Genomic DNA, 14,091 nt, shown 5'->3' with positions numbered 1-14,091 from the left:
ATTGTATCTGTATTGTTATCAATGCTGTTATAGAGTTTGTTTTCCTGCTGAAGAACATGACTCCTGAGTTCCCAAGTCCATTTTCCATACATTTCTTCCAGTTTGGTATAAGCTGCGATCTCTATTGTGTTCTTAAAGCTAGAAACGAAGTTTTTTGCGAGCAAAGCCGTCCATAGATTCTTAATGCGTGCTTTGAATTCTGATATTTTCAAGACGTTGATTGTTTTTTCGTTTGTCGCATTTCTAAGTAACATTTCTTTAAGGTCTTTAACATTTTGGCAGTAGCTTGGATTTGGCGGAGCCATCGGAGGGTCTCCCTCCCAAAGATGAGCAAAGTAACGGATCTGAAAGTTCACGTCAAACCTGATCACTGCGTCAAATGATGCAACAGCGCACTGCTCCTGCTCTGCAGCTATGCGGGTCATCTCATCGAGTTTCTCCTGAAAGCGTCTCCTTCCCTCCATGTTCTTATGGTGTGCATTCACTTCTCCTACGTTTTGGTGGACAAACACACAGCTCGGTGATAACTTCACCTGCCTCATTTTCAGAAACGCCTGCACAGCAATTTGTAGAATGTCTTGCATTCCAGAAGGGTTCTCTCCAAAAATGTTGATCACGGTCATGTTTCCCAGCCCAATCACAAACGTCGCCAGCTCATTGTCATGACTATGTGTTGTATTTGACAGCTCTACAGAACGCAGTCCTTCTGTGTCGACTATCAACACAAAGTCATATCCCAGCTGTTTACTGAACTCTGCCTCCACCTTCACTAACTGCATGTAGGCCCCTCGGGTGCATCTCCCACTGCCAACAGGAAACTGGAGACCAAACATGGCATTGAGTAGCGTGGACTTCCCACTGCTCTGTATTCCCAGTATTGAGATAACAAACAGCTTCACGTTCCCAATTTCATCAATGATTCTGTCCAAGATTGAGCTAATCCAAATGAGAGGGACATGTACAGCATCACCATCCATGAGTTCAAGAGGAAATCCAGAGATCATCATTTCTGCAGCAATCTTGGGCAAAGTAGCTGGGAGTTTGTTAACTGATGGCATTGTCTGTGAAGCTTCATAGATCTGACCAACTTCCCTAAAAACGTGATCAATTCCAAAGGAAGAGGCATCAAGTTCTTCTGATATTTTATCCAACTCTGATTGCTTTATAGCAATGATACTCGTGTTAAAACCTTGTTTTTTCAACGCTATTATTGCCATCCAGGCCTGATGATAAATGAGATGAAGTTGTAATAAGCGATCTGCAAACATATAATCTAAGTATATGCGTAACCAATGCAGAAAGTATGTTTTTACTGTGCATGACTTATGGTTCAAAATTTCAATCAATGATCTCATAAATTCGTTAAGAGGAAATGCTTTTTCAAGCTGTGCTTTCCTAATGCGTGTTTTTTCTCCTAAAATATTACTTTTGTATTCCTCAACACTTTGCCCCCCCCCTTACCATCATGCGAGTCAATTCTTTGTCTTTCTTGCACCACGACTGCCACAATTTCCCTTGAAGAGGCAAAAATTTCTCCTTTATGGAACACAGTGGATTGTCACTTATAAGACTCAGCAAAACTTTCGCCATACCCTTGCCCTCTTCACATTGTTTATCATCTTCATCAACAATGAAGCTATGCTGTCTTGCAATAGCTGAGAAAGCTTCGATGCTAATTTTTCTTTCTGAATTGTCTAAAAACAATTTGATTATTGACGTCAATTCATCGATTAACTCAGCCTCATTTCGATTCTCGACAGCAATTTTCGCGTTTGTTCCAGATACTCCACTGGAAACTCTCCTTTTGTCAGCACAGAGGCAAATTAGCGGCTTTGGGGAACTCAAACATTCGTCTAAGATACGTTTGCCTTCTTCATCGCGATCACCATCTGACAGTAATATAACATTTATAGACGAAATCTCATGTAAAAATTTCACCTGTGTTTTGTGTTCTCTTGCATCTCCGTGGAGATTAGTGAATGCTATGCAGTCATTAAATACATCATCGTCCTTCCCACCTGGAAGATACCAGGCGATCTCTGCAACTCCTTTCATTAGTTGACCATTCCTGCTGCTGCCTCGGCAGTATCTATGAAAGAAAACTCGATGCGTTTGATTGCCGAGTAGAGAGTTCATTATCTGAGATTTTGATGCAGGTGATTCACCAAATCTTACGAAGGACACGAGTGCAGTGTTGGCATCAATGATTGCACAGTTTTTAGATTGCACTTTTTTGGTAGATGCATCACGGTATTTCCAGCTCTTTTTAATCTGTCTGAATGACCACATAGGGAATTCTATTTCTGAACGACAAGGATTTGGAACTAAAAGCGGAAGTGCAAACTGGATGAATGACAGTTTGGTGTAAATGTACTGCCTTACAAAATTGTCTCCACAATGGAAAATTGCCATTTGTAAGTCCATAGGGTGAATGTTGGTTTCAGTGTTTGTCCTAGGCCCATCACTGTTATTTATTACGTCATCATCATCATCATTAGAAAAGAAGCTATCACTATTAGGGCTTTTATTTGTATTCATGGACTGAGATAAGTTGTTTAATTTGCCTTGGTTTTGATTTTCACACTGAAAACTAACACATCTTGCTCGATAGTCAATCATCATCAGTTTTTGCAGATAAGAAAGAGCAAGTTCTTGTTCTGTGCATCGATCAGGGTTAGTTTGAATTGGAGACCTGTTGATAACACATACATCACTTGTGTGTAATTCCTTGGGGTAGTATTTTATCAGTGAGAGTCTTTCAAGCAGATTCATGAACTTTTCATCATCATTATTTCTTCGTGGTTGAATAGATGGTTTATTTTGTAATTCTTCTTGCCTTGAATATGTGTCCTCTTTCCATCCCCCCTGGGAAATTATTCCTGTATTTCGTATCGTACATTCTTTATTTGAACTACATGTTTGTTCTATGAAAGTTCCAGCGATAATGGATTCCAGCATCATATCAAGTTTATTCCAGTCAGTTGGCCCTATTTCATTGTATTTAATCACATGGGAAACTTCAGCACACATTGTTTCTTCGACCTGGGATCTCATGAAATCGAACTGTTTTCGCTTTTGGGCAAGAGTCCGTGCATTAGACAAACCTGTCCGTAACACGTATGCCTGAGCTCTGGATTTGTCCTGTTGCATCAGTTGTGAGTACTCTCCGTAAGCTGACTCTAGTGCACGTTGAAGATGATCAATGTTGTGGTTATTCAGGGGATGCTGAAATCGTTTTTCTTTTACACAGTAGCCAACAGCAGAAGCAACTGAAATGATGAGTAGCTCTTGTTCGATGAGTTTTGTTGTTCTCAGTGATTGACAGAATGAATTAAATGCATGTGTGATTTCTTTGTTTATTTTTTCATGAATTTCTGAAAAAGTTTGTGAAAAATCAAATTTTAAATGTTCTTCTGCTTTTGTTAAGATGTTCACGAGATCTTTAAAGTCAGATAAATGAGTAGGGACTCCTTCAGACTCATTCAACCACTGCATAATGGAGGCGAATTGCGGAAAACTGTCAACGTCACAGCTGTTTGGCTCCATAATAGACTGCATAAGCTTTGTGATTTTCACCGTTTTGGCAGGTGCTGTAACAAGATTTGACAAAAATGATTGGAGGGCTGGGTGAGATAAACAGGTGTTTATCCAAGTTAAATTGCTTTTCGTTTCATCATATAACGTTTGTTTCAAATCAAGTATCTTTTTTAAATTATTTTCCATGTCGGATTCTTGCCAATGTTTAATATCTTGCATCACTGACCTGGCTTTAGCATTAGCAGAGACCAATATATCCTCTAGACAAAAATTTGGATTTTGGTTTGTCAAAAGTGTGTATGCCTCCTTGAGCCTGCTAGCTATCAAGGTATTTTGAAAATCATCCTTGTGGTTAAACTTGACAATGTCCCACACTGGAACCAATGATGTGCCTAGATCAATGACAGACCACGTCTTGGTGTTGGATACAATGTCGGTTTTCCATTGTTGAAGAGAACAAATGCCAGGTGGTCCACCTATTGTACCTACGAAAAATGTCACCTTGTTAAGAAGTGGAGCATTGTATTTTTCAGAAAATTCCGTGGTAAATTCGGATGCCATCATGCTCACACCACCTGCACTGCCACTGATGTTGTAGGCAGAAGTGGAATACCTTTCCACTGCCTCCGATAGCATATTTCTGTCTTCCTTTTTCTCATCGGAGCTGATTCCCTCTGCTGATGCTTTCCACTTAAAAATCCCACCAAAGTGGACAGGACCTGTATGGGCATGAGAGCCAAATTTCTCAAAAAAACTTCTTAACCTGTTTCTTAGCACATGCGTTTTAAAATAATCCTTGGCGGTTTTTAAAGTGTTTTCAACGCTTTGTAATTCCTCCAACGCCTCATCAGAGAGCTTGAGTTGATTAAAGTCAAGACTTCCTGAGGCAAGTGGCAGGTACAGGTATTTGGCGCTATGAATGCAGGTATCCGTGAGATTTTCTTGTTGCTTTTTTTCATTGTGTAATGCCTTGCTATGACGCGAGTTGATTTCTTCATTCAAGGCCAGTAGGAAACCTTCTTCTGTCGTTATGGTATTGAATCCCATTATTTCCACTGCTGTCTCAAATATGTTTTCCTCTTCAGATGATGAAAACTCTTGTTTATTTATCATCGGCTGATGTACTGGCCCAGCAAGATCAAACGACATTGGGATGTTTAAGAGTTTGCCTCTTTTCTTTAGCCTATCCTTTATTTGACCAGTTCGATACACCCCCTCCAAAGCAAGTCCTTTAGATGCATTTTGTAAAAGACTTAGACGTGAAATAGTCCCACGTAAAGTTGAAATGTCTGCTAAATTTAACTGCTTTAGAGAAGTGTTTGCCATATCATTGGAATGGCTGCCATCCCACAATGGGGGTTCTTTTGCTCCTTTCAATTCCATTTGCTGCTCTGTCTCAGTCTCTACGTTGGCCTCACCACTGTGAATTAATCTTTTCTGATGGATTTGTTCCGGATGCTGCTTTGTTGGTGCATCTTGCTTCTGTTTATTTCCAATTGGCTCACATTGTTGTGATTGTTTTAAAACAACTTCATTGCCCGACATTTCCACTAACTTACACAATGCCTTTTTCTCCCATGAATGCCGGCAATGTGGTTCTATGATTTCAAATTCCTCAGGGCCAAAATATTGCAATGCTTTTACATTGGTGATATCCAAAATATTTCGTAGTTTTGGAATCCAAAAAGTTGTATTAAAACCTAAGTCTCTAAGTACTTTGGCAAGCTCATCCACAGCTTTTATGTCGTGTTCCTCCTCTTCAGACATAGCCTTGAATACACACATAGACACCGTCCTTAATTAGTAATACAACATTTAACAATAATACAAATCAATGTATAATTCAGTTGAATATTGAATGTTGTGTTTAATCATAGCATAACAAATATTTAGACGAATAACCAAAGTTCATCACTTATTTTAATGTCAAACATCTGTGAGAAATATTAAATGAAGAACATGAATATTAAATAAAGTATTCCCTTATACCTACCATGCTTATCTACGCTTTTAATAATACAAATTAAATATAAACAATTGATTAAGCCGTTGCATGTTGAAATTTGGAATATAACAGTACGAAATTCATTCATGCAACGGGCCCAATTTATTTAGGAGACTAATGGAAAGTGTTTTAACTTACCGTGCTATAACAAGCAGCACTTAAACCATGGCACCATAGCTAATGGATCAATCCTGCCCAGCTCCTGTGCTCAAGCTCCACACGTGGTTCTCATGCCACTTGGCCCGAAACTCTTTTCCTCAAAAAACTACTTTCCAATTGAGAACGTTTTTGGCTGCATGTCATTTCCCAATGCAAATGTTGATAAAAGTCGGTCTTTATCCAATGCTACACCGGCCCCTAGAGGTGATAGTAAGGGGTGTACTGGGGTGGGGCCAACGTCATGTATAGAAAAAACTGGTGCGGCGCTTGGAGTTGACAGGTGGGGGAATACTATTAGGTCTGGTCTTAGAGATCGTGTGTCTACTGTGCAATTGCAGGATCTGGTAGAGGTTAAAAGTGGTGGTGCTAAGGTGTGGTGGTATCAAGAGCTTTGACCGTGATGACATCTTGATCTGAAAGCCAATGCTCTTTGTGCCAGAGTGAGCTAAGGCCATACACGGACACACTGTGTGCACACACTGTGTGCCCCTGTGCGAGAGTAGGGTGGTCTTAGGCACTTCTCAAAGCTACAATCACACTGGGGTCAATCGATCGCATAGGGAAAATGTGTTGGACATCACATTACATTATCCCAATGTGATATTGTACATTACATCATCCCTATGTGATATTGTACATTACATTATCCCTAGGTGATAATCTATTATACAGTACATTATTAATTGTAGTGGCTGCTGAAGTGGTGATGGCCATTTTTTTTTTCGGGGGCTTGTATACATTGATTACCATCACATGGCCAACCATGACGGTTATTATGCATGTGCCGTTACTTGTGGTACTGGACTTAAGAGCACGGGCCTTTAGTCCTTGCCTCATACAGGTGGTGAGCTGATGTTTAGGTTGGTTAATGACAGCACCAAAAGTGTAACCAACTTTTCTGTAACTTGCTACCCGCGTGCTGGCATAGAATGGTATACTCTTCTTTGAATGAAAAAATGTGTACGTCTGCATTTAAGCTCATCAAAACTACAGTATCATATGAACAGTTATATGTTTTGACTGCAATCTCTTTAATTCTGTATTAAGTGTTTTTTTTCGAATGCGTAATCCACTTTGAAGCTGTGAATAGCAATTATTATATGCATAAAATGCTTTACAACGAAAACAAATATCAATTCATGAATATAATGGCCAGCACCAATGATTGGTGGAAAACCCGCCAACGCCGCAGTCACTGCCCACCACTTACATTAACATTGGCTGCTGACATTTGGGCTATGCCCATTTCAAACCTTTATAAACAATTGTCTTTAGAAGCTAACCCCCTTTTCCTGGTGACGACCGCGTGTGTTGCGATCAAAATGTCGTAGTTTTTTTTTTATTCTTTGTAATTGTCTTTGGACTATTCTACATGACGTTACAGAAAGACCCGAAGAATATGATTTCAATTATTTGTTTACTACAATTGCATAATTAAACATGCCATTTACATGACAGAGACATTCCAGTCGTGATGCCAAAAGCAACCTAAATCTTCACAATGCAAGTGCCAGAGTTGACCATCTCATGGACTCACCTTTCGCTTGCTCAGAGCACAAAGGAGGCTGGAACTATCTTCCTGACCCTCTTTATAGACAGACAAGTGCGAGGGTGCGGTGGAGTTGCATTGTGTCCAGCTTGAAAATATAAACAAACCAAACACGTGATTACTTATTTTCAAAGTCCACTACAAAGCAACCACAGTTTCAGATAACTGTGAACTATGCATGAGTTTACTGACTCACATAGACTTTCATTTAAAGGTTATTACAACAACATACACATTGATACAGCATCTAATTATAAGTTAATCTGAACATCATCCTCCAGAGGATCAGCTCCCTCGTCGAGTCAGTGATCCCTGGAGAACAAGCGGGATGTGTGGACTTCTCATCGGCCTATAACACAGCCTGGATTAAGGACTTAATGTGGAAGCTCACAAGGACCATTCCTTGCCTGAAAACAATCCTGGTGATATGGACGATGGTGATCAATAGTTCACTGCGTGTCTATATGAGCAACAAAGCCAGCTCACCCTGGCTCCTTATTGTATATACAGTCGACCTTTATGCATCGCGACTTTCCCCATCGCGGTTTCGATATATCGCGGGGTCGGCATAAGAAATAAAATGGAAATTATTTTGGGGAGTTTTTGGGTGTTTTGCGAAAACCGCAGACGACATGCGAAGTCCAGCAAATGACACACAAAGAGTTTAGTAACGCACAAATGCATCACATACTATCATTGTATGTGTAGTGGTGGTACGTGCTGGCGGCGAGGATCGTGAGACAGCGCGTGGTGGGTGGCTACATCACGGTCCGCAGGCGGGTGTCCACATCGCGGTCCGCATAGGCCCCGCCCCCTGGAGCGGAGAGCTATGTAAGGCGATGTGCGGCAGCACTCGGGGAGTCGTTAACCAGTGAAGACAGAAGACGGAGGAAGAGATAAGGCCCTGAGACCCCTAGCCCCGCTGCCCTTGTAAGGGCCGGGACTCTGTGAGGCTCAGAGGCGAGGCCTTGGGATTCACGGCCCGACGTCCTTGTAAGGGCCGGGCTGTGTAACCCAGTGGTCGAGACCTGTGCCCTGGCAAGGCGGGTCCGATAGCTCTCCGTGGGGAGAGCGTAGCCGGAGAGCCTGAGTGCGTGGCCGAGTTAGGCACGCGTAGCGTAGGCGTTATCTCGGCTGTGCCTGTTACTGTTGCACCAGTGTTAATAAATAAGTGCTGCCACGTCAACTCGTCTCCCGCCATTATTGAGATATTACATATGTATTGTTTAAAACCATAAATATACACAATTTTTGTTTAAGTAAAATTTTGTGAAAAGTTAGTTTGCGCGTTGGTTTGGAGGATGCCAAGCTCGTTTACGGCAGCCTCTCGCGTGATATCTCACAGCCCCTCCCCCGAACCCCCCGGCTGGAGGTGCTCGCGTCGTTCGCCAAGGGGACCAAAACATTTAACGCGTTTTTTTCCAGATCGCGGGGGGGCTGCGCCCCTAACCCCTGCGACGTGAAAGGGTCGACTTAGAGCTGAACGATGAATCGATTTCAAATCGAAATCGCAATTTGAAACAATGCGATTAGCAAATCTCAAAGGCCGCAATTTTTGGCGATTTGAAAAATCCTTTTACTTTCTGATTGAAATTGTTTGATTTTTTTATTATAATAACTTTATTTATTTAACTTAGCAATTGTTCTATGTTTGCTTGTTCTATTTGAATAAAAACATTTTAATAAATAAATGTTAAAAGCAATTCATATATTTTAAGTTCTCATCCTTGCATTAGAGCAGTTAAAAGTAGATGGTATCATGTGGTAATGCTCCATCACATGTTTACAAATTTATTAACACAGTGAACATTGAACTGAAGCTTGACTTAAACAAATTAATCGCAAATCAAATCGCAATCGCAACATGTCAGAAAAATCGCAATTAGATATTTTCCCCAAAACGTTCAGCCCTAGATGGACTGTATGCCTGTTATAATTGTTTTTAATGTTTTGTCTATTTTGAATGTCGCAGTTCCTGACAGACAAATATGCGTTCACTGCATGCCAGAAGTCGGGAAAACCAGATGGCGAAGCCACAACAGCATTAGAATGAGAAGTGGGTAATCATAATAAATTAGACATCGATGGAGGGCCTAGAAGACGCAGTACATTTTGCTTTCCGGGAATTAACCGAACTCGTGTAGCGAAGGAGGAAGTAGTTCATGACAGGCCATAAAGGAATCACTCTTGCATGGGCAGGGAGTGACCCAGGAAATTTCATGAGAGAGAATATACGCAAGGGTGGACCCATGGCAAAACACCATAAACTCGCTGCTCACCCAAGGGCAAATCCAGGGCAGAGAGACAAGTATGCCCCTTGCCTTTTCACTCTGTGAATTAACAAACCCTGGTGCCTGGAAAGTTGAAGCGTTCAAATGCCAACCATGCATATGAACATTCTTAAACATCATGGTATTAAAAAGTTACCTTTGGTAATATGATATATTGTTACAGTGAGGGAAAAAAGTATTTGATCCCCTGATGATTTTGTACGTTTGCCCACTGACAAAGAAATTACCAGTCTATAATTTTAATGGTAGGTTTATTTGAACAGTGAGAGACAGAATAACAAAAAAATCCAGAAAAACGCATGTCAAAATGTTATACATTGATTTGCATTTTAATGAGGGAAATAAGTATTTGATCCCTCTGCAAAACATGACTTAGTACTTAGTGGCAAAACCCTTGTTGGCAATCACAGAGGTCAGACGTTTCTTGTAGTTGTCCACCAGGTTTGCACACATCTCAGGAGGGATTTTGTCCCACTCCTCTTTGCAGATCTTCCCCAAGGCATTAAGGTTTCGAGGCTGACGTTTGGTAACTCGAACCTTCAGCTCCATCCACAGATTTTCTATGGGATTAAGGTCTGGAGACTGGCTAGGCCACTCCAGGACCTTAATGTGCTTCTTCTTGAGCCACTCCTTTGTTGCCTTGGCCGTGTGTTTTGGGTCATTTTCATGCTGGAATACCCATCCACGACCCATTTTCAATGCCCTGGCTGAGGGAAGGAGGTTCTCACCCAAGATTTGACGGTACATGGCCCCGTCCATCGTCCCTTTGATGCGGTGAAGTTGTCCTGTCCCTTTATCAGAAAAACACCCCCAAAGCATAATGTTTCCACCTCCATGTTTGATGGTGGGGATGGTGTTCTTGGGGCCATAGGCAGCATTCCTCCCCCTCCAAACACGGCGAGTTGAGTTGATGCCAAAATAGCTCCATTTTGGTCTCATCTGACCACAACACTTTCACCCAGTTGTACTCTGAATCATTCAGATGTTCATTGGAAAACTTCAGACGGGCATGTATATGTGCTTTCTTGAGCAGGAGGACCTTGCGGGCACTGCAGGATTTCAGTCCTTCACGGCGTAGTGTGTTACCAACTGTTTTCTTGGTGACTATGGTCCCAGCTGCCTTGAGATCATTGACAAGATCCTCCCGTGTAGTTCTGGGCTGATTCTTCACCGTTCTCATGATCAGTGCAACTCCACGTGGTGAGATCTTGCATGGAGTTCCAGGCCGAGGGAGATTGACAGTTCTTTTGTGTTTCTTCCATTTGCGAATAATCACACCAACTGTTGTCACCTTCTTACCAAGCTGCTTGGTGATGGTCTTGTAGCCCATTCAAGCCTTGTGTAGGTCTACAATCTTGTCCCTGACATCCTTGGAGAGCTCTTTGGTCTTGGCCATGGTGGAGAGTTTGGAATCTGATTGATTGATTGCTTCTGTGAACAGGTGTCTTTTATACAGGTAACACGCTGCGATTAGGAGTACTGCCTTTAAGAGTGTGCTCCTAATCTCACCTCGTTACCTGTATAAAAGACACCTGGGAGCCAGAAATCTTTCTGATTGAGAGGGGGTCAAATACCTATTTCCCTCATTAAAATGCAAATCTTTGTATAACATTTTTGACATGCGTTTTTCTGAATAGTTGTTGTTGTTATTCTGTCTCTCACTGTTCAAATAAACCTACCATTAAAATTATAGACTGATCATTTCTTTGTCAGTGGGCAAACGTACAAAATCAGCAGGGGATCAAATACTTTTTTCCCTCACTGTAAGTGACAATACAGCACATAGTCAGGGGGTAGTGAATACGACTAGTTACATGTTCTTTTAACATCCACTTATCAATACATAAGTGCCATGAGATCTGGGTTAAGCATATAAACTTGATAATGACGTATGGAAGTGATGTATTGATGTCTTGAACCAAAGGATCATTCAGAAAATATACGTAATACGAATAACGTATATTCTCCACGACAAAAAATGCATGTATTCCAGGGGTATAACCAGAGCCTGCCAACCGCCTTTGTTTTCCCAGTGACTGTCATTGCATGCTGCAGCAGGAATTAATTTTAAGGATGAGTCGACCTAACGAGGGAGAAAAGTCGTTTCACAATAAAAATGGCTACAGACTCACACAACACCTAGGGGCAATTAAGTGTGTCTGTGTTCACACATATCGTGGGATGACCTCCAAAGGGAGGAGTTTGATAGGGGTTATGACATCAAGTGCCAGGATGTCTGCGGAGCCAGAACCAGGAATGACCTCAGGCTGACGCGATGGATGCAAAACGTGTGCAAAGGTGGGAGGAGAATGTCGGGCCGTAATGTATACTAGGTAATTAATCACATGAGCTAGAAATTATATACAAACAGCACACAATCATATTTGTTAGTTCGGCACGGGCAGACTCCGGGACTTGCCCTCGTGACTGGCAACAGAGTTTAGTTCCTACCGAGGCACACTAAGTGTCACGAGAAGGATTATATTACGTTTTTTTGTTTGTTTTTGGGCCGCTTGCAGAGCCAAGGACTGCGCCTGTAGTGTTGCAATAAGTTATGTGGTAGAAGAAAATTGTTAATGAGAGCACCCTAATGGTGAGGTCGTCTTATACAGCTCTTTAATGCCACTGTCGTGCGATGGAATGTTCTGTTAAATACTGCACATTCATTGTAAAGGGCGCAGCCTGAAGTGCAACACATACAGGTTTCCCTCGCTTTGTGGTTATAGATGTGTTCCAAGAAAAAGGGCACACAAACCGAAACCACACAGGGCAGCTTAACTGCCAAACAGTTCATAGCGTACACACATAATGGTCTCCCACGTCCGATCACGAAGCCATATATGAGTGAATTTAAATTGCATATAGCGAATTTTGAGTAGAAATACATTCGTCCAATATCCATGATATTACACAAACCGAACCCGTATAAAGGTTGAAAAACCTGTACTGACTAGCGGCAACCTTAGTCTACACCACATCACTTGTATGTGCATTTATTTACGTACACATAAACAACTCACTTGCATACTTTGGTGTTTAGATTGTGTCCTGTGTTTAAACTTAAGCATAATTTGTTCACCACAAGTGTACGTGGTTAATGCAGACATGAACCCTTGCAAAGGTTGCAGTTTGGTGTTTTAACATCTTAACACCTCTTTCATTGCCAGAAAGGGTAAAACCTTTTCTTATATCTTCTTTGTTCTTTCGGTAAAGTCACATAAAAGGGAAATAATAAAAGTAAAACATAATAAAATAAAATTCTCACGACGTATCGGCCACAACACAAGCAGCCGTCCGCAGGTGAAGAACAGAGCTGTCTGAAAGATAGCGCTCCTATGAACACTGCTAAGCTTGGCAGCGTATATTTTAAGCTGGGTGGGAGGGGCAGAGTGCCTTGACAAAGCTTAAGTATAAGCTGCCAAGCTTAGCGTTGTTCATTACGACGCTGTTTTTCAGACAGCTTTGTTCTTCACCTGCGGACGGCTGTTTGTGTTGTGGCCGAAACGTCTTGATAATTTTATTTTATAATGTTTTATTTTAATTATTTTATTATGTCCCTTCTACGTGACTTTACCGAAAGAACCAAGAAGATGAATCCCTGCAGTCACGAAAGCTTTAAATCGAAACCTATTCTTATACCCTGAGTTTTTGTTCTATATGTTTCGTTAATGACCACATGTCCGAACACTGTCAAAGAAGGTAGTATGCACTATGATTGGCATATCAGTAGATAAAGCGTTTGATAAATCAAGACTATTAAGGGAGTCGCTAATTTTGTGTTTGGGATATGGATAGTATTATAAACCAACATCAAGGTAAGCGTAAGTGCAAGTGTTCAGGCAAGATTAATGTCTGACATATTTTCAAAACATAATTCTTTTTGTTGTTGCCTACATTGTAATAACTTATAATTTTTCACTATTTTGGTGTGTTTGCATGCAGTCCGATATTACATGGCCATGTGTTCAACATATTTAACTTCGCTATCCCATTAGACATTAACATGTAGTTTAATATGGTATTATTTTTTAAACATAGCCTGTTGACATATCTGATTTACAATAGCCAGCCTATATTAACCACACATAGTCTATACAATGTACGTTCTAACATATATACCGTACATAATTTACCTGTAACTGATTTCAATAGATTTAGCCTATTACTGGCCAATGTGCAGCTGACTTGCATCTCTTATAATACTCACGATGTTCAGGTGATGGAAAGCCGTAGGGCGCAAGTCATTCGCTACGTCTCTTCTGCTCTCTGGATTCATCCAGGCTTTATATTCAGATTCACAAAAAGGTGGAGCTTCCCAGACTCCACCCAGTGCTTGATAATAACGAATGTGCGTGTGTGCCTGTGTGTGAGAGACACAACGCGTGTGTGGACGTGAAATAAAGATTGTGAGCGTATGCCCTTCGAGTTGTTGAATATTGCATATGACAAAGGCAGTGAGGATAGCGTATGAATAAGGAGTCTTTCGAGCAGTCGAACAATGAGATATAATTTCCAAATTATGCTTAGGCTCTCAATTCACTAAAACTTAA

At 41.2% G+C, this 14,091-nt stretch overlaps 1 protein-coding gene across 1 annotated transcript; it reads right to left on the bottom strand.

Annotated features, from left to right (window-relative positions):
- Positions 1 to 1,277: 1,277 nt before the first annotated feature.
- On the bottom strand, positions 1,278 to 13,791 carry LOC133339751 (interferon-induced very large GTPase 1-like). Its single transcript, XM_061547919.1, has 3 exons — positions 13,749 to 13,791; positions 7,239 to 7,338; positions 1,278 to 5,307 (listed from the first exon to the last, which is right to left on the bottom strand). The coding sequence occupies exon 3, from the start codon at positions 5,302 to 5,304 to the stop codon at positions 1,438 to 1,440; it is 3,867 nt and encodes a 1,288-aa protein (XP_061403903.1). The 5' UTR covers positions 5,305 to 5,307; positions 7,239 to 7,338; positions 13,749 to 13,791; the 3' UTR covers positions 1,278 to 1,437.
- Positions 13,792 to 14,091: the final 300 nt, after the last annotated feature.

Source organism: Lethenteron reissneri, unplaced genomic scaffold, assembly GCF_015708825.2.
Source record: "Lethenteron reissneri isolate LAM-NWPU_2019-01 unplaced genomic scaffold, ASM1570882v1 scaffold_216, whole genome shotgun sequence".
In the NCBI taxonomy this organism is placed as follows: Eukaryota; Metazoa; Chordata; class Hyperoartia; order Petromyzontiformes; family Petromyzontidae; genus Lethenteron; species Lethenteron reissneri.
Note: the sequence above shows the minus strand (reverse complement) of the source record. Positions and strands in the feature narration are given on the sequence as shown.